Source organism: Hemicordylus capensis, chromosome 15 (genome assembly GCF_027244095.1).
Source record: "Hemicordylus capensis ecotype Gifberg chromosome 15, rHemCap1.1.pri, whole genome shotgun sequence".
Classification (NCBI taxonomy): domain Eukaryota; kingdom Metazoa; phylum Chordata; class Lepidosauria; order Squamata; family Cordylidae; genus Hemicordylus; species Hemicordylus capensis.
Window position 1 is genome coordinate 16,716,660 of NC_069671.1, and position 20,047 is coordinate 16,736,706.

The 20,047-nt window shown below is 45.3% G+C and overlaps 2 protein-coding genes and 1 gene segment (V, D, J or C); all 3 read right to left on the bottom strand.

Annotated features, from left to right (window-relative positions):
* The window catches only part of LOC128337918 (immunoglobulin lambda-1 light chain-like), a 98,124-nt gene extending 92,351 nt beyond the window's left edge, over positions 1-5,773 (bottom strand). Inside the window, exons 1-2 of the mRNA XM_053279603.1 lie at positions 5,677-5,773; positions 4,990-5,300 (exon numbers count right to left, since the gene is read on the bottom strand). Of these exons, the coding sequence (XP_053135578.1) occupies positions 4,990-5,300; positions 5,677-5,725 (360 nt within the window). The 5' untranslated portion in view covers positions 5,726-5,773. The remainder of the gene's footprint in view (positions 1-4,989; positions 5,301-5,676) is intronic.
* Positions 1,822-3,072, bottom strand: LOC128338013 (immunoglobulin lambda variable 9-49-like). The segment is given in 2 exon segments: positions 1,822-2,147; positions 3,001-3,072. Coding segments are annotated over 2 exon segments (375 nt in total).
* Positions 5,774-16,011: 10,238 nt separating the features above from the next.
* LOC128338014 (uncharacterized) lies at positions 16,012-19,065 on the bottom strand. The gene is made up of 4 exons (XM_053279871.1): positions 18,985-19,065; positions 18,311-18,622; positions 16,629-16,706; positions 16,012-16,337 (listed from the first exon to the last, which is right to left on the bottom strand). The coding sequence occupies exons 1-4, from the start codon at positions 19,031-19,033 to the stop codon at positions 16,012-16,014; spliced, it is 765 nt and encodes a 254-aa protein (XP_053135846.1). The 5' UTR covers positions 19,034-19,065.
* Between the last annotated feature and the right edge of the window lie 982 nt (positions 19,066-20,047).

A 20,047-nucleotide genomic window follows, 5' to 3' on the forward strand; every position in this document is an offset into this window, starting at 1 on the left:
GAAAGGTAGAGGACACTTCCAGGAAATAGCTTGACAAAGGAGTGTCCCATTTGTGTGTGTTTGGTCCATCTGCTCTCCAGCAAAAGGGATTTGGAACTGGAGAAGAAAAGATCTTCGACCACCTATAGGTGAAGGTTTATTTGGGGGCTGTTAAGTAAACATTACACTAGGCGATGCTACACCCTTTGGCTTCTATGGACCCGACGCCTTGTGCATCGCCTAAAACTAATCTCCAGGTTTGCTCAGATAGGGACTATCACATTTCTCTTTGATGTCTGTTCTCTGATCTGTACCCATTTGTTTAGTATTATTGCTGGAGCAGGAATAGAATACCTGCTAGATGTTATATTTCCGACAACTTGGGGAACACTTCTTTTTCTTGCTTTGTCCCAATCTAGCTCGGGACAAAGCAAATCTAGTTGGTCTTTTGGTGGAAAGCATGACTTGTCCCCTAAGCTAAGCAGGGTCCCCCCTGGTTGCTTATGAATGGGCAACTTGATGTGCGAGCACTGGAAGAGATTCCCCTCCGCAGGGGATGGAGTTGCCGCTCTGGGAAGAGCAGAAGGTTCCAAGATCCCTCCCTGGCAGCATCTCCAGGATAGGGCTGGGAGAGACTCCTGCCTGCAACCCTGGAGAAGCCGCTGCCAGTCTGTGAAGACAATACTGGGCTAGATGGACCAATGGTCTGACTCAGTATATGGCAGCTTCCTGTTCCTATGCCTCTTGAAACCACCACCTATTGCCTGGTGATGTGAATCAACAAGAATTAAGCAGAGAGTGTGGGTTCAGACCTCTTCCATGAAACATTAGTCTGGTACAAACAACACCTGCATGACCAGTCAGTGCAGAGAGAATGGGATCTCACTCATTCATTGCATCCCATTTCGTGACCTCCACGCATTGATGTAGACACACACATGGACCCTGTATGCATTCAAGTAATATGCTAGTAGACCACATTAAAAAAAGAGAAAAAGATAAAGAGATAAAGAGATGAATCGCAACTTGCCCTGAGGTTTAAAAAAGAAAGAAAAAAGTCTGATCTCTCTTCATGAATGAGCACCAGGACCAGAAATAGACACACATTTGTACTGAACAACTTCCTGCTTTACTTCCCACCACAGGTGCAGGACTTTCAATTATGTAGTTATTTAAATGACCCTCTGTGAGATAAATGGGTCAAGCTCTCCCCCTAGAGGCCAACAGCTGAAGAGCAGGCATGTCACAGGCCGGGCCACATAGAACTTTTCAACTTGATCCATATGTGCTCCAAGGCTCACAAAGATCCAGAGATGACCGTAAGCAAAGCATTTTCCAGCTTGGGACTCAAGATTCCAACATTATCAAGGAGTCTCTCTTCACGCCAGCAACTTTCTGGCAGATTCCTCAAATCAGCTTATGAAAAGTCCTTGAGCTCCAAAGCAGAATAGATAGAATATTCAGAATAGACACTACGTAGATAAATCTTCCACTTAATTATAAAATAAAGATACAAGAAGATAAAAGAAAGGTAAAAGAAAAAAGAAAATGGAACCATCTCTCTCACTGGTCAGATAACTCTTGGGAGGGTGAAACCATCCTTTTGGAGCGGGTATCACCAAGCGCCTCACCCACCCCTGTTTCTTCTCAGTCACAGAACACTTGGCTGTAAAATTGCCCTGGAGGAGGAAGTTTCCCAGAAATCGGCATATGCAGCCTTTCTATCTATTCTGACTCTAGACTTTTTTTCAAGAGTTTGGGGCCAGGTGCAATGAAGCTCTTCACGAATTCTCAACTCCTCGCTCTGAGAGGAAGAGAGAAAGTTTTTGTCTTAGTTCCCCATTAGACGGTATCACTGTGGAACTTCCAACCACCAGTGCTCTCAAATTCGCCACAGTAATAATCGCCCTCGTCATCAGCCTGGACGTTAGTGATGGTCAAAAGGTAGTTGTCCCCAGAGCCAGTGGCAGTGAACCGATCCGGGATCCCTTCTCCCCGGCTGCCACCTGGCCGGTGCACAAAGCGAGGACCCTGTCCAGGTCTCTGTTGGTACCAGTGATACAAGCTTTGCCAGCTCCCACTGCTTCTGGTGCAGGAGAGTGTCACAGTTTCGCCCAGGGATCCAGATGTGGAGGCAGGCTGAGTTATAGTTGCCTGGGAACTGGCACCTTTTAAAAGGGAAAAATAATAAGAAAGACACAGTGAAGAACCTTCCATCAAGCTCTTCACAAATTCTCAACTCCTCGCTCTGCAAGGAAGAGTGAAGGTTTTTGTCTCAGTTCCCCATTAGACTGTATCACTGTGCTACTTGCCACCACCAGTGCTCTCCCATTCGGCACAGTAATAATCAGCCTCGTCTTCTGGCTGGACGTTAGTGATGGTCAAAAGGTAGTTGTCCCCAGAGCCAGAGGCAGTGAACCGATCCGGGATCCCTTCTCCCCGGCTGCATGAACTATAACCACAGTGCACGAAGCGAGGGCCCTGCCCAGGTCTCTGTTGATACCAGGGATAATAGCTGTACCAGCTCCCACTGCTTCTGGTGCAGGACAGTTTCACGGTTTGGCCCAGGGCCCCAGATGCGGAGGGAGGCTGAGTCAATGTTGGTTGTGAACTGGCACCTTTTAAAAAGGAAACTAATAATAATACCGAGCACAATGAACAATCTTTATTTATTCTTCCATGCTCTCTAACAACACAAAATGAACAACAACCCCAAGAGGCATCCTCTTCTTCTTCCTCCTTCTCCTCCTCCTCCTCCTCCTCATGATGGTTATTGTTATTGTTATGTTAAATAAAAAAGGTGCAATTAGTGATTTAACATTGGAAAGGAAAGGAGAGACTAGTTCTCTCACCAATGCAGCTCACAATCTAAAGAGAGAGAGAAATAAAGGGAGGCAACAAGAATCCCTGGGGGACGTGCTGCTGGCAATCAGAGGGCCCAGTTGCTCTCCTCCTGCTGAGTAAAAGAGGTTCCCCACTTGAAAAGCTGCCCCTCTGCCCAGCTAGCAGGGTCGACCTTACCTGAGCAGAAACTGAAAAGAGCAAGGAAAAGCAGAGCCCAGGTCGCCATGGTGAGCCCTTCAAAGGAGTCTGGCTTCCTAAAGGAGACTGATCACTCTGTGGGACATTTGTCCTCCCTTCTTCAATCCTCCAGAAGGCGAAAATGGTCCCCCACATGCAAATCTGGCCACTCCCATCAGCTCTGGGAGAAATGGCGCCCCCACCTCTGAGGAGACAGCATGTTCCATCCAGGCTAAAAGATTTGCATGAAGGGGGATATTTAACAACAGGAGAGGGAGAAGAACTTCCTCTCTATAAACCATGCATGAAGCTCTACCATATCTCCCATTAGTCGCTTAAATACCCATTCATGTTGCAGCCTTTCCTCCCTAAGGCTTACCTCTCTGATGGTTTTGATTTTGCCAAAATGTGCATGGAGGATGGGAGCTCATTCCTCATGGGATGGGGCCACTTCCTGACTACCAGGATATTGGTCCAGACGTCTGCATGGAGCCCACAGCCCTACAAGTAGTTCAGGGCTTCCCACCCTGTGATACTCCAGATGTTGTTCAACTACAACTCCCATCATCCCCACCTTCCATTTATTGTGACTGTTTATGATGGGAGTTGTAGTTCAGCAGCATCAAGACTACCACAGTTTGGGACCCCCTGAAGCAGAGCCTCTGTATGAGCGATCAGCACCCTCAAAAAAGAAAGAGATTTTACCCCAAGCATTCCAGCTTCCCTGAAAGAGAAAACTGGCAACTTTATAAAGATTTTTCAAAACATTTCGTTCTGCTTAGCTGACAACTCTACAGTCGGCATAAAAAGTTTCTAAAAAGAGACTGGAGAAACTGGAGGTTGTGGGAACCAACTGTACATCATGGAGGACAGGACAGGATGTGCACACTCCTTCTTTCAGCTTCTCAGAGAAGGTGGCCATCCTAGAGTAGGGAGTATAAACTGGTGAGGAGGTTTGATGGTGATATTAAAAGGAATATGGAGAGAGAGCTATGCTCTCTTCATGCTACTTGCTTAGGGGTGGCCAACGCATTATTGAGGAGAAGCCTCAGAAATAGGTACACACTTGCACAGAGCCATTTCTGGCTTCCCATCCCACCACAGATGCAGGACTATCTATCTATCTATCTATCTATCTATCTATCTATCTATCTATCTAATTGAATTCTATCATATAGAGTAAAAGTGGACCAACTCCTCCCCCTAGAGGCTGAAAGAAGAAGAGCAGGCTTTATGCCATGTTCGACTTTTCACACACTAGTGGAAAAATGACTTTTTCTTATAATTTCTATGAAACACAAACAAACGAATAGCTGATAATAGGTACTGGGTGAAGTGTATTCATCACAAATGTTATGGTCTTATATGATGGCACATTCATTGTATCAGGCATGTGAATTTTTCCAAATATTTGACTGCTTTGGGTGTGGGCATTTCTGGTCAATTTCACAGTTAAAAGTAGTAGTTCTGGTAAGAACTAATCTGCCTGCATTCCTTTCACTATCCCTACAAGCTGACTAAATTTGTTCCATATCAGTTAGGCAGTTCACAAGGTAGCCCACTTGTTACTCAAACATCCATGGGTCCGCCATCTTGAATTGGGACGGATGTGTTCCTACAGCTGTGGCAAACTTGGCTCAAGTGGGCCAGGTGGTTGCCGGGTTAGCCCTATTGTGTCTCCAAAGCAGCATAAGATATTGAGAAAATACAGAAAAATATAGATAAAATTTCCACCTGCACCAAATAGAATAAAACTGGACCACCTCCCTGACTGGTCAGGTGCTTCTTGGGGTGGGGTGGGGTGGGAGGGTGAAACCATCGCTCTGAAGGAGGCATCACCAGCTGCCCTCCGTCTTCGTCTTCTCATTCACAGGATGCTTGGTTGTAACTGCCTGAAGCTTTTGAAATGAAGCTTTACATGAATTTTCAGCTCCTCAGTCTAAGAGAAAAGGTTTTTGTCTCAGTTCCCCATCAGACTGTATCACTGTGATACTTGTAACCACCGGTGCTCTCATAGTCGCCACAGTAATAATCAGCCTCGTCTTCAGCCTGGACGTTAGTGATGGTCAAATAGAAATTGTCCCCAGAGTAAGAGGCAGTGAACCGATCCGGGATCCCTTCTCCCCGGCTGCAGCCACTACCACAGTGTACCAAGCGAGGGCCCTGCCCAGGTCTCTGTTGATACCAGGCATAATAGCCACCCCAGCTCCCCCCACTGCTTCTGGTGCCGGAGAGTTTCACTGTTTGGCCCAGGGACGCAGACGCAGAGGCAGGCTGAGTCACACTCTGAGACCGGACACCTTTGTAAAAGAAAAGAAACACAACAATAACAACAACACAAGGAACAACTTTAATTCATTTTTTTCCATTCTCTCAGACAACACGAAATGATGCACACACAATAAAAAGATTGCTGGTGCCCCAGAGGCCTATGTAATGTTAGGTCATTAACAAGTGCAATTAGTGATTTAACATTGGAAAGGAAAAGAGAGACTAGCTTTCTGACCTAAGGGACTCAAAACCCCCAAGGGAAAAATCAAGGGAGATAACATGAGTCACTGGGGGGGGGGGGTGCTGCTGAAAATCTCTGGGGACAGATGCTCTCCCCTTGCTTAATAAAAGAGGGTCACTGCTTGAAAAGGTGTCTCTCAGCCCAGTTTGCAGAATATATCTTACCTGAGCAGTAACTGAGAAGTGCCAGGGAAAGCAGAGCCCAGACTGCCATGGTGAGTGCCTCAAAGGAGTTTTGGTTCCTGAAGGAGGCTGATCCCTCTGTGGGACATTCGTCCCCCTGTCTTAAATCCCCCAGAAGGGGGAAATGGCCCCCATATGCAAATTTTGACCACTCCCAATAGCTCCGACAGAAATGACACCCCTCCTCTGAGGAGACAGCATGTTCCATCCGGGCTAAAGAATATGGAATAGATTTGCACAAAGGGGGATATTTTAAAATAGAAGAGGGAGGAGAACTATAAAATATTTCTAAGTTTAGGAACCTTTTTCATGTCTCCCATTAGCCACTCAAAAACCCATAAATGTTGTAGCCGTTCTTCGTACGCCTTTCCTCCTCAATCATTTTGGCTCGATCATTCTGTGCACGGAGGAAAGGGACTTCATGCTCAATGGGGCCACTGTCTGCCTGACAGGACATTGGCCCGGACCTCTGCACAGCAGCCCACATCCGTACAAGCTGGACTTCTTCAGCCTCTGTGTCCGAGAGCTATACTAAAAAATAAAAGAATTTTTTTTTTACTCCAAAAGTTCCAGCTTTCCTAAAAGGGAAAAAAGGTAACTTCATTAGGATTTGTAAAGCATTTTATCCTGATCTTGGGTATTTCTGATTGCTGTCAACTCTAGAGTTAGAATTAAAAGTTTTTAACGGCAAGGTGGATGGACTCAATTACAACAACAATGAATACATCCCCTGAGAGACCTGAAAGGCCAAGTGGAAGACAGATCATCCTGGAGAGAATCTATCTATGTGGTCACTAAGAGTCAACACCGACTTGATGGCACTTAATCAATCAATCAATCAAAAATAGATTGGAGAAGCTGGTGGCTGTAAAAACCAACTGTACGTCAAGGAGGGCAGGACAAGATACACACACACATTCCTTCCTCTAGCTTCTCAGAGAAGGAGGCAATCTGGCAGCAGGGAATGAAAAATGCTGATCTGGGGTGGCCATTGGGAAGCAGGCCCTGTTGATGCTATCTGTTTTGGTCCCCCCATGCTTGATCTTGAGGCACGGATGAGCACAAGGACCAGAAAGGGCTACCCTTTTGTACTGAAGCATTTCCAACTCCCCTTTTCCCACCACAGATGCTGATCTTTCAATGATTGGAATCATTTAGTTCTAACATATGTGGGAAAGATGGGCCTATATCTCCCCCTGCAGGCTCAAAGCAGAAGAGCAGGCTGTGCCCGGGTCTACTATGCATATTCTGCAAACAAACAAACAAACAAACTCTTTGTATGTATTCTTTTTATTATGGTTGTTTTGGAAAACCAAACAAATTGCTGACAATAAATATTGGGTGAAACAAATTCATCAGAAATGTTATGGTCTTATGTGGTACGTGTTCAGAAGAATCCATGTGTGTGAAGCTTTTGCAAATATTTTGCTGCTTTTTGTTTTCCTTGTGGTCAATTTCACACACACACACACACACACACACACACACACACACACACACACACACACACACACACCCTCCTGGAGACCTGATGTTTTAGCTGCCCCCTGCCCCAAACAGAAACTGACAATTTCAGGGCCAGCTTATCAGCGATGGACAAGGGAGATGCTTCCGATGAAAATTCTGGGGGAGATTTGCAAATGGTGTCTCTTTGCTCAGTTATCAGGGGTTCGAAGCATGAGAATTTTTGCAGATTCTCTACTGCTTTTTGTTTTCTTTTTGGTCAATTTCACAGTTTGTTTGTTTTTTAAATCCAACTCTGGGAAACCTGAATTTTAAGCTCCCACTGCCCACCCACCTTTAATCACCAGGAACTGAAAAGTTCAAGGCCAGTTGATCAGTGGTGCTGTTTGCTCTGAAGAGGAAGAAAATGAAGCCAAAACCCACAAGTAAGATGCTTCAGATCAAAGCTTTCAGGGAGATTTGCAATCTACTCCTGCGTAGACATTCCAGGATCAGTGTCCAGAATCATACAAGATGCTTAGGGTCAATTGCGTTATTATGCACTTCAGTGTCATGAATGGGAATTGAAACTGGGAAGAGAAACATTATGATGCCAGGTGGGGGAAAAAATATTTCCAGCAATGATGTTATACAGTAAGCGGTCAGAAACATCCATTTTTGTAACATCAGAAGACTGGATTTTCCCATATGAGCTCCGAGTCTCAAAAAGATGTGTGCTCTGCTATATTGTTTGTAAAATACGCAAAGAATTTACCACCTAAATCAATTTTATTGTGAAAGGTTTATTTTATGCTGGTCAATGACCTAAAGAAAGGATTCGATTTGATTTGAAGAAGCAGGAACCACCGCTGCTGCAGCCGACCAACTGGCTGGTGGTGAGAAGGGGAGGCCCAAGTGCTGGAAGGGACACCCTGCAGAATGGTTGCTCTGCCCCTGGGACACAGAAGAAACTTCCACTTTCACAATATGAAACAAAATCAGACTCCCATTCACCCTGGATCAGATGGTTCTAGGGCGTGATTTGTGGGGTGGAACAGAAGACATCACCATCCACCCTCTTTGTGTGTTCGCAGGGCAGTCGATGTTAATTGCCTTGGAGGGGAACTGTCTCAGAAACGGGCTTCTGCAGCCTTTCTATCTATCCCAACCCTGTCTTTTTGAAAGTGTTCACGGCCAGGTGAAAGGAATCTCAACGAATTCTCAGCTCCTCGCTCTGAGAGGAAGAGAGAAGGTTCTTGTCTCAGTTCCCCATTCGACTGTATCACTGTGAGACTTCAAATGACCGGTCGTCTCTCTATCACAACAGAAATAATCCGCCTCGTCTTCAGCCTGGACGTTAGTGATGGTCAAATATAAAATGTTCCCAGCGGCAGAGGCAGTGAACCGATCCGGAATCCCTTCTCCCCTGGTGCTGCTGCCACCAAACACAAAGCGAGGGACCTGCCCAGGTCTCTGTAGATACCAGCCGTACAAGTTTTGCCAGTTCCCTCCACTGCTTCGGGTGCAGGAGAGTTGAATGGTTTGGCCCAGGGGCACAGACGCGGAGGCAGACAGAGTCAATGTTGGTTGTGAACTGGCACCTTTTACCAAGGAAAATATAACAACAACAACACTGATTATGAGGAAAGACACAATAAAGTTGCTGCAATGATTCACTGGAACCTTTGCAAGAATTACAAATTGCCAGCAAGTAAGAATTGGTGCAATCATCCAACTGAGAAAGTCACAGAAAATGAGGAGGCAAAAATCCTTTGGGATTTTAGAATACAAACTGATAGGCATTTAATGCACAATACGCCAGATCTGACAGTCATCGAGAAGAATCAGGTTCTGATAACTGATATTGCAATCCCAGGGGGTAGACGTGTTTGTTGGCGAAAAACAACTGGAGAAAACAACTAAATACAAGGACCTTCAGATTGAAATTGAGCAGCTCTGGAAAAAGAAAACAGTAGTGGTGCCAATAGTTGTTGGTGCCCTTGGTGCAGTACCAAAAGAACTTGAACATCATCTCGACACTTTGGTCATTGATAAAATTACAACACATCAGGTACAGAAGGCCACACTACTCAGGACAGCACAGATACTATGACGCTATCTTTAATTTTTCTTTAGTTATCCTAACCCTTTGCAAAGGGCCCGATAATTAAAGTACCAAATCCAGTCAATAACATCTAGTAGACTGTGTGTAAATAGATGATGATGATGATGATGATGATGATGATGATGATGATGATGGCATGATGTACAACCTCCATTCATTTTTCCATGCCCTCAAAGAACACAACATGATGAATGTGCAACAGAAATATTGCTTGTGTCCCGGAGGTCTTTGTAAAGTTAGTTCTCAATGCCATTATTATCATCATCATACTGTTAAATACAAAGTTCACTTCGTGATTGACACAGCAAAGGAAAGGAGAGAGACTAGTTCTCTAACCAAAGGCTTGCTGGTCAATGGACCGAATAAAGATGATTGATCTGACCAAAGGGGCTCACGATCCCCAAAGAAAGAATCAAGGGAGACAACTACAGTCACGGTGGTGGGGGGTGGGTGGGGACGTTCCGCTGGTGCTCATTCGGGACAGTGACTCTTGCCCTGCTAATTAAAAGAGTCACCACTTTAAAGAAAACATTTTTAAAAAATGTCTTTCTGCTCAGTTAGCAGGGTTGATCTTACCTGAGCAGTATGTGAGAAGTGCAAGGAAAAGCAGAACCCAGGCGGCCATGGTGAGCTCTTCGAAGGCGCTTGGCTTCCTAAAGGAGACTGATCACCATGTGGGACATCCACCCTCCTTTCTTAAATCCCCCAGAAGTGGAAAATGGCCCCGTATGCAAATTTGACCCCTCCCATTATCCCTGGTAGAAATGGCACACCACCTCGGAGGAGACAGCACCGTCTAGTGAGAGTATTGAATTTGGGGCACTTCTGCATGACCAGGGTGGGTTCTTTAAAAAGAAGAGAATTATCAGGAATAACGAGGGGGGTGGGGTTGCAGGGATGTGGGGGAATGATGCAAGTAGGCAATATTCAGAGAGTTAAAGGCTGTTATGGAACTGAGGATGGAATGGATGGAGAAAGGCATAGCTGTGGCAAGCTCAAAGCAAAAAATGCAGGCAGGGCACTTGAAGGGAAATGAAATGAAAGCTATCTGATGGCCCTTATTAGAAATATATGGCAACTTGCGCAGAGGTTTTTTCTTTAAAGAGACAAGTGGGGTCTCTGTGCTTGAAAGCACAAGCATCAGGCAAAGAAATCGATGCACATTTGTACTGAACCATTTCCTGCTTCCCCTCCTATCACAGGTGCAGGACATTTCAGTTACTGTGCTTCTTTAATTCTATCAAATGTGGGGAAGGTGGACCAACATCTCCCTCTACAGGCGAAGGCAGAAGGTACAGGCATATTACATAGGGTATGTCGCATGCAGCATTTCACAGACCTCAATAAGGTTTTTTCTTTGTTGGCAGAATGTAGATGGATGGAACTGGAGTGTTGTATACTCACTGTTGTCATGAAACACATACAGGCTTCTCCTCAGAATCAAATGCAAAGAGAATTATTTTGCTGTTCCTTTTGGAATGGTTAAGCATGCAAACCCGAAATAAAGTCAGCCCACCTTAAGCATTTGGGGAGAGTGACCGTTATCTTTCAGTGGGAGCCAGATCCATGAATCATGAGAGGAGCAAAGGCAGAGAGAAGCTGAGATCACTCCCAAACCGTGTTATGCACCTGAACAACCAAGTATTATCTGTTGAGGATAGCTGTTGAGTCTGCTTTTTTTCTTTTTTCCTGCTTCCCTGTAAACGATGTTGGTGTTTCCCCCAATATGTTTAAATGTTTTTAGGAACTTTTAGGGATGTTATGTATTTTCAATTCGTTTTCTCTTTACTTTTGCTTTTCTGTATTTGCTAGTCAGTGACTGAACTGAAAATTACTTACTTACTTACAGCTGAGCAGGAGCTGAGAAGTGCAAGGAAAAGCAGAGCCCAGGCCGCCATGGTGAGCCCTTCAAAGGAGTTTGGCTTCCTGAAGGAGACAGATCACTGTGTGGGACTTCCGCCCTCCTGTCTTAAGTCCTCCAGAAGGGAAAAATGGCCCCCACATGCAAATGTCACTCCTCCCATCAGCTCTGACAGAAATGGTGCACCACCTCTGAGGAGACAGCATTTCCCACCCAGCTTCAAGAACATGGAACAGATTTGCATGAAGGGTGGATATTTTATAACAGAAGCGGGAAAATAATTTCTCTCCATAAACCCTATCTAAGTTTATGAATCTCTATCATGTCTCCCATTAGTTGCTAAAGTAAAGTAAAGTGTGCTGTCGAGTCGGTGTCGACTCTGGGTGACCACAGCCCTGTAGTTTTCTTGGTAGAATACAGACCGCAGGTTGGGCTTCCCTGAAGCTGTGCTTCCTCAGCCTCTGTACCAGTGATCTGTACTCTAAAAAAAGAAAAAGAAACAAATCTTACTCCAAACATTTCAACTTTCATAAAAGAGGGAAAATGGAACTTTCTAAAGTTTTTTTTTTTTTAATTGTTCTGATTAGTTCACAACTCTACTGTTAGAATAAAACGTTTTTTAAAAGAGACTGGAGAAGCTGGAGGCGGTGGGGACCATATGTGTGTCAAGGAGGACAGGCCAGGATAGACACACTCCTTCCCCCAACTTCCCAGAGATGGAGGCATTCTGAGAACAGGGAGTGAAAATCAGTAGGGAGTTTTGATGATATGAAGAGGAATATGGAGGCAGAGCTGTGATCACTTCCCGTGACTTGCTTAGAGAGAGAGGGAGAAGGACTAGAAATTGGTACACACTTCTGCACACAGCAATTTCCGGCTTCCTTTCCCAGCATAGACTAGGAAAAATGGACTTTCCATTTTTATGATCACTGAATTTTCTCCTATGTGATAAATGTGGACCAACCTCTCCCCCTATGGGCTATAAGCAGAAGAGCAGGCTTTACATATGCTGCGCCATTCATGTTCAACTTTTCACACACTGGAAAACATAAGGACTTTTCTTGAAGTATAGTTTTTGTAAAACAAACAAACTAATGAATTGGGAGAAGCAAATTCATCAGAAATGTTATGGTCTTATATGGCCATTAAAAAAATATTTTCAGCAATGACGTTAGTTAACAAGTGTTCAGAGACATGCAGAGATGGTCGAAAACATTTTTCAACTTTGAAAAGAATGTTCCAGCACTGTTAAAACGCCCCTCCTCACATCAGCAGTTTTCTGGCAACTTCCTCAAATCAGCTTTCAAGAAGACCTTGAGCTGTGCCAAACAGCAGAAGAGATTCAGGAAATACAGGACATAGATAAATCTCCTACTTTGACAAGATAAAAGAAAATGGGCCCACCTCCCTCATTGGTCAGATCAAGCCTCTTGGGGTGCGGTGGGAAGGTGGAACCGCCCTTCTGATCCAGGCATCGCCAACATTCTTCTCATTCATGGGACACTTGGTTAGAAAACTGCCCCAGAAGGGGAACAGTCCCAGAAATGGGCCTTTGCAGCCATTCGATCTACTCCGATTCTCTCTTTTTAAAAACAGTTTGGGGCCAGGTGAAATGAAGCTCTTCACGAATTCTCAGCTCCTCACTCTGAGAGGAAGAGAGAAGGTTTTTGTCTCAGTTCCCCATTAGACTGTATCACTGTGGAACATGCTAGCAGTGCTATACCATTCCGCACAGTAATAATCAGCCTCATCTTCTGGCTGGACGTTAGTGATGGTCAAAAGGTAATTGTTCCCAGAGCCAGAGGCAGTGAACCGATCCGGGATCCCTTCTCCCCGGCTGCATGAACTATAACCACAGTGCACGAAGCGAGGGCCCTGCCCAGGTCTCTGTTGATACCAGGGATAATAGCTGTCCCAGCTCCCACTGCTTCTGGTGCAGGAGAGTTTAACTGTTTGACCCAGAGTCCCAGATGCAGAGGCAGGCTGAGTCAACGTTGCCTGTGAACTGGCACCTTTTTAAAAGAAAAAAGGGTAATAAGGCCATCATGAACAATCTTCAAACATTTTTCTGTGCTTTCAAACAAGACAAAATGATGAATGCACAATAGAAATATTGCTGGTGTGACCTAGAGATTTATTCATTATTTATTCTAACCCCACCATCAATATTGTTATTGTTATTTTATATAACAAGTTCACTTAGTGGTTTAATATTGCAAAGGAAAGGAGAGACTATTCTTTTGTAAAAGGCATCACCACTTGACAAGGCATCTCTGTGCCCGGACATCAGAGTTGATCTTACCTGAACAGTAACTCAAAAGAGCAAGGAAAAGCAGAGCCCAGGCCGCCATGGTGAGCCCTTCAAAGGAGTCTGGCTTCCTAAAGGAGACTGATCACTGTGTGGGTCATTTGCCCTCCTTTCTTAAATCCTCCAGAAGGGGAAAATGGCCCCCACATGCAAATATGACCACTCCCGGCAGTAGTGATAGAAACCACACCTCTTTTGAGCAAGTCCCAACCAGGCTAATGAATATGAAACAAATTTGCATCAAGGCAGATATTTTAAATCAGAAGAGGAAAGGTCTCTGGCGTCATTGTCAAGGCTCAAAAGAGGGATGCTCTGGTGGCCAACTCCGTGGGGTAAATGCAGGCAGGGAACTGACTAGGGAACTGTATGTTACCTCAGCATCCATTTGTTCTTTCGCTTCCATGGGGCTCCTAGTTCTGCCCCCTCCTCCCGCCGGTCTCCTGTCCGAAATAGGCCATAACTGGGAGCACCCACTCTGCAGTCAATGAGACTTCAGAGAGGCGGAGGAACTGGCTGTGCAGGCTTCTTTCTTGCATGGACAGCCCACACAGCCACACAGCCAATCACTTCCTCCCTCAACTCTGGCTCAAAGTGGTGCAGCCTGCAGTTCGGAATTTGGACGCAACGCAGCCTACATCAAACTTCGAGTTACGGTGATTAAACTTGCTACAACCCGAGAGTTCAGACAGGGATAATGAAAATGAAACCTTGGGTACGTCACCATGCAGAACTGCATTCGTCTGTAATGCTTGGAGAACCTTAGGCCCATTCAACCCTAGTTCCACGTTATGTGTGAATGCAGCCACTGTCTAGCATGAATGATATTAAGCTGGGCACAGAATGTGGATTCAAACCTCTCCCACCACACTTTAGCCCTGGATGGATAATACCTCTCTGATCAATGAGTGCATGGGAAATGGGATCTCTTATGTCAAATACCCTGACCTCCATGCATTCATCCAGACTTCTCCACAGAGCCTATGAGCATAGATGTAAAATATCTGCTGCCTCCAAATCTGTGGTCTCTACTCTGCATGAATGAAAAACATCTGGCAACTTGGCCAGAGATTTATTTTTTTAAAGAAACAAATGTGATCTCTGTGCATGAGTGATCATCAGGACCAGAAATAGGTGCACATTTGTCCTGAATAGTTTCCTGCTTCACTGCCCACCACAGCTGCAGGACTTTCATTGTGGGAGGTTTTGATCATCTTTCAGAAATACCAGGTGACTTGTAATCACTTTCTAGTGAGAACTGGAAAATAAGAATTTTTTTAGGGGACATGCCCATTATTTTGATCATTTAATTCATCATATTTGGGGAGAGTTGTAACTTATCTCTGCAGGCAGAACCAGTGTCTACAACAGCAGGAACTGCTTTCATTTCGTTGCATCTCTATATATTATTTGCTAAGGCATACCCATGCCTGATGCTTTCTGTGGCAGCTCTCACAGGAGTTTGAGAGTGAACTGCTGGGAAGGGGAGAGAAAGTAGTGGCAGTGCCGGAGGGAGCGAGATAGAGAGTGGTGGCAGGGGGGAGAGAAAGCGGCAGAGGCTGGGGGGGGGGAAGTAGAAAGTGGCAGCAGCTGGGGAGAGAATAAGCAGCTGTGGCGGATGGGGGAGAAACAGCAGGGGCATGTGTGGGGAGGGAAAGTGGCGGCAGCCAGGGGAGGGGAGAGAAGGCGGTGGGGAGGCTGGGGGGAGGAGGGAAAGCTGTAGTGGCCAGGGGGTCCGACAACAGGAGGAGAGCCAAGAACGAGGGAGAGGAATTGGGGGTGGGGGGGAGGAGAACTATAGGCACAGATGCTCTGTGCCCAGGCCAGCTAGTTATTATGATTTTCTTCAGTGTCATGAATGGGAATTGAAACATTCGTCATTTAAACTGGGTAGAGAAAAATGATGCGGCCATTGGAAAAGCCATATTTATTTTCAGCCATGAAGGTATTCAGTAAGTGGTCAAAAACACACATTCTTTTAACCTTGGGCGTTTCCCGGAGAGATCTGACTCTCACCATTTTCAGAATGAGCTTATACAGAGTATTATTCAACTTCGAATGAAGGTTCCAACCGTATCCAAAAGCCAGTCTTCACTTGAGCATTTTCTGTCAGATTCCTGACACTGATTTTCAAAAAGACTTTGTGCTCCGAAGCAACATAACATTGATTGATTGATTGATTGATTGATTGATTGATTGATTAAGTGCCATCAAATCAGTGTCGACTCTTAGCGACCACATAGCAACATAACATATAGGGGGGAAATACAGTACCTAAAACTTGTACTTTCAGAAAACAAAACAATGACAGACCAGCTCCCTTGCAGGTCAGATGGCTGTTGGGAGGTGGAGCAAAGCTGCCAACAACAACGGCCTTCTCTCTGTGTATTCTCATTCACAGGACAGTTGCTGTTAACAGCCTGAGTGGGGGAACAGTCACCGAAATGAGCCAATACAGCCGTTCTATCTATTCTAACTCTGCCTTTGAAAAGGTTTGGGGCCCGATTAAGAGAGGAAGCTCTTAATGAACTCGGAGTTTCTTGCTCTGAGAAGAAGAGTGAAAGTTTTTGTCATAGTTCCTCATTAGGGTGCATCGCTGTGGAACTTGAAGCTACTACCAGTACCCTCAGCATTAGCACAGTAATAATCGGCCTCGTCTTCAGCCTGGGCGTTGGTGATGGTTAAAGAGCCAGTCTTTCCAGAGTAAGACCCAGTGAACCGATCCGGGACCCCTTCTCCCCTGCTGCTGGTACCATACCAGAGGAAGCGAGGAGCCTGTCCAGGTCTCTGTTGATACCAGCTGAAGTAATCCCAGCTACCCCCACTGCTTTCAGTGCAGGAGAGTTTAACTGTTTGGCCCAGAGACACAGAGGCAGAGGCAGGCTGAGTCACACTCTGGGAATGGACACCTGTTTTAAAGAAAACACAGATTAATAAGAGCACAATGAAGAATCCTCATTCATTTTTCGGTGCTCTCGAACATTACTACATGTTAAAATGTAAAAGAGAAACATTGTGATTGGTCCAGTGGCTAATGTAAAGTAGCTCAAAACATCGCCATCTTCTTCTTCATCATCATCAGTGGTGGTAGTAGTATGCTAGTCAATAAACTGTTCACACAGTGCTTTAAATAGGAGAGAAATGAGAAAAGAGTGTTATGATCAAAGGGGAGATACCCAGCTAGCAGCGGTTTCCTTTACCTGAGCAGTAAGTGAGAAATGCAAGGAGAAACAGAGCCCAGGCCATGGTGAGTTTGGCTTTCCGAATCAAAGGAGTAACTGCAGGGGGCATTGAATCTCCTCTCTTAAATCCTCCAGGAGGGCGAATCTGCATGCAAATTGGCCCACTCCCATCAGCTCTGGTTAAAAACGGCATGGCTGTGTCTCAGGATACATAATCTGCAAGTCAGGCTAATGAACATAGACTTAATTTGCATGGGGGTGGATACTTGAAAAGAGAAGAAAAAAAACTTCCTGGCTTATACATGGATGAGGATGGATAAAAGTTCACCTGCGGTGGCAAAGTCAGAGTTAGATAGTTAGATGGAGGCAGGAACTGAAGAGGGAACATCATGTTCCTTCAGCATATATGATTCCTGTAAACATTTTTGATGGGGGAAGTTTGGATGATTTACACCTCTACTGTCCTGCCCCACATGCTGAAAGGATGCACACATGGTAGATTGTGCCAGTTCAGTTTATTGCGATCTTTGATCAAATACACAATCTAGATCAAATAAATCTACCCTGAGGGTAGATATCAATATTAACACATACATGCATATACATATAAAGAATCATTTACATAGAAGATTGAGATTTAAAAAATAGGGTAAAACAAAATTAAAAACAAAAAGCAGGGACGATTAAAATGGACCATGCCAAGTTGGATGATGCTTTGCCTAATGGGCCTACGTTAGAAAGCTTTGCATCAAACTTTAATTATGGGCACATGGCATGCCGTTTCTGAACTGCGCAGAGACAGGATTCATGCCCTTAAAGTAGTATTTGGAGTGTGTGTAGGAGAGGGTCATAAAGGAAGTGGGAGTGGTGGGCGATGTGTGTGCATAAACTGCCTTGGGGTTGTTTTTAATGAAAGGCGGTATATAAATCCAACAATCAATCAATCAATCAATCAATCAATCAATCAATACTGGCATATAGTGCGCCAGTCTTTATCATGTGGAACAGGCCAGTCAAGCAAAGCATCACCCCAGCTGGCCCATTCGACAGCATGAGTCAGTGTGGCCTGTGAACTGATACCTTTGAAAAAGAAAATAACGATAAGAGCACAATGAACAACATTCATTCATTTTTGCTGTGCTCTTAAGCATCACAACACAAAATTTCTCTTGGTCCAGGGGCCTATGTGACTGTAGTTTTGAGCACCTTTATTATTACTACTAGTAGTAATAGTAGTAGTAATGCTGGTGGTGGTTGTAGTAGGTTTAATAGTAAGTTCACTTGGTGATTTAAATAGCAAAGAAATGAGTAAACAAGTCCATGAGCAAAAAGACTTCCCAACATTAAAAGAAATTAAAGGAGACTGGAGGGAATGATGCCAGACTGAACAGGGACTGTTGTTCTCCCCTCAGCTAAATGAAAGAGAGTCTCACTGGTTGGATGGAGTGGGGTGGGAGGGTGAAACTGTCCTTCTGAAGCAGGCATCATCAGCTGCCCTCCTTCTGCTTCTTCTCATTCACGGGACGCTTAGTTGTTATTGCCCTGAAGGGAGGACAGTGGTAAAAATGACCCAGTGGGGTGTTTCTGTCTATTAAAGAGTTTGTGGCCAGGTGCAATGAAGCTCTTTATGAATGTTTAACTCCTCGCTCTGAGAGGAAGAGAGAAGGTTTTTGTCTCAGTTCCCCATTAGACGGTATCACTGTGGAACTTCCAACCACCAGTGCTCTCCCATTCGCCACAGTAATAATCCGCCTCGTCTTCAGCCTCGACATTAGTGATGGTCAAAAGGTAATTGTTTCCAGAGCCAGAGGCAGTGAACCGATCTGGGATCCCTTCTCCCCGGCTGCCACCTGGCCGGTGCACGAAGCGAGGACCCTGCCCAGGTCTCTGTTGGTACCAGTGATAAAAGCTTTCCCAGCTCCCACTGCTTCTGGTGCAGGAGAGTGTCACGGTTTGGCCCAGGGACCCAGATGCGGAGGCAGGCTGAGTTATACTTGCCTGGGAACTGACACCTTTTAAATGGGAAAAATAATAAGGGCACAATGAACAACCTTCAATTGTTTTTCCGTGCCCTCAAGCAACACAAAATGTTGAAAGCACAGTAGAAGTAATCCTGGTGACCCAGAGGCCTATGTGCTATTAGTTCTCAACACCATATTATTATTGTTGTTAATGCTGTTAAATAACAGGTCAATTCATGATTTAATATTGCAAAGGAAAGGAGAGACTAGTTCTCGGACTAACGGGGCTCACAACCCTAAAAGAAAGAATCAAGGGCAGCAACAACAGTGATGGGGGACATTCTGCTAAAGAAAGGAGAGCCGCCATTTTTCAAATAACTGCCTCTCTGCCCAGCTAGCAGTGTTGATCTTACCTGAGCAGTAACTGAAAAGAGCAAGGGAAAGCAGAGCCCAGACTGCCATGGTGAGCCCTTCAAAGGAGTTTTGGTTCCTGAAGGAGATTAATCACCATGTGGGACATTCACCCTCCTTTCTTAAATCCCCCAGAAGAGGGAAATGGCCTCAACATGCAAATTTGATCACTCCCATCAGCTGTGACAGCAATGGCACAACCACCTCTGAGGAGACAGCATGTTCCATCCAGGCTAAAGAACACGGAACAGATTAGCATGAAGGGGAATATTTAACAACAGAAGCGGGAGAAGACGACTTGAGTCCCACATTGTTCCCTATGGGTGAATTATATGGTGCACTTCAGAAGTATCAATGCATGTGAAGCTTTTGCAAATATTTTGCTGCTTTTCGTTTTCTTCGCATTTAAAAACAAAATCAAGCTTCTGGATTGATTTCTTAGCTGTGACTTGCCCTCTCCTGTAGTGAACAGGAACTGACGAATTCAGGGCCAGCTTATCCGCAATGCACAAGGGAGATGCTTCAAGGGAGGAGGCAGCAGCCGACAGAAGCGCAGCTGAGGGGGATATGGGTGAGAGCAGCCTGATATGGCAGGGGGGAGGTCCAATTAGCGGGGGCGTAGGATACATCAGTTGCCAGGAGGAATTCAAGGCAGGCTTGGCCAGTGATGAGGGGCAGTTGGAGCTTGAGTGGTTGAGGCCTCTGGAGAGAGACTGTCACAGTGACCCCGAGGAGCCTGGAGGAGGAGGAGGGTTCAAGTGAACCAAACCCCCTCTCCTCAAAAATTCTGAGGCTCTGCCGGGGGAGGCGAGAAGGAGAGGTAAAACAGCTGTGGGGAGACCAGTGGCATGACAAAGATATTCAGTAAGTGGCTAGAATCATCCATTCTTGTAACATCAAGACAGTACTTAGGAGCATAGGAAGCTGCCATATACTGAGTCAGACCGTTGGTCTATCTAGCTCAGCATTGTCTACCCAGACTGGCAGCGGCTCCTCCAGGGTTGCACACAGAAATATCTCTCAGCCCTATCTTGGAAATGCTGCCAGGGAGGGAACTCAGAACCT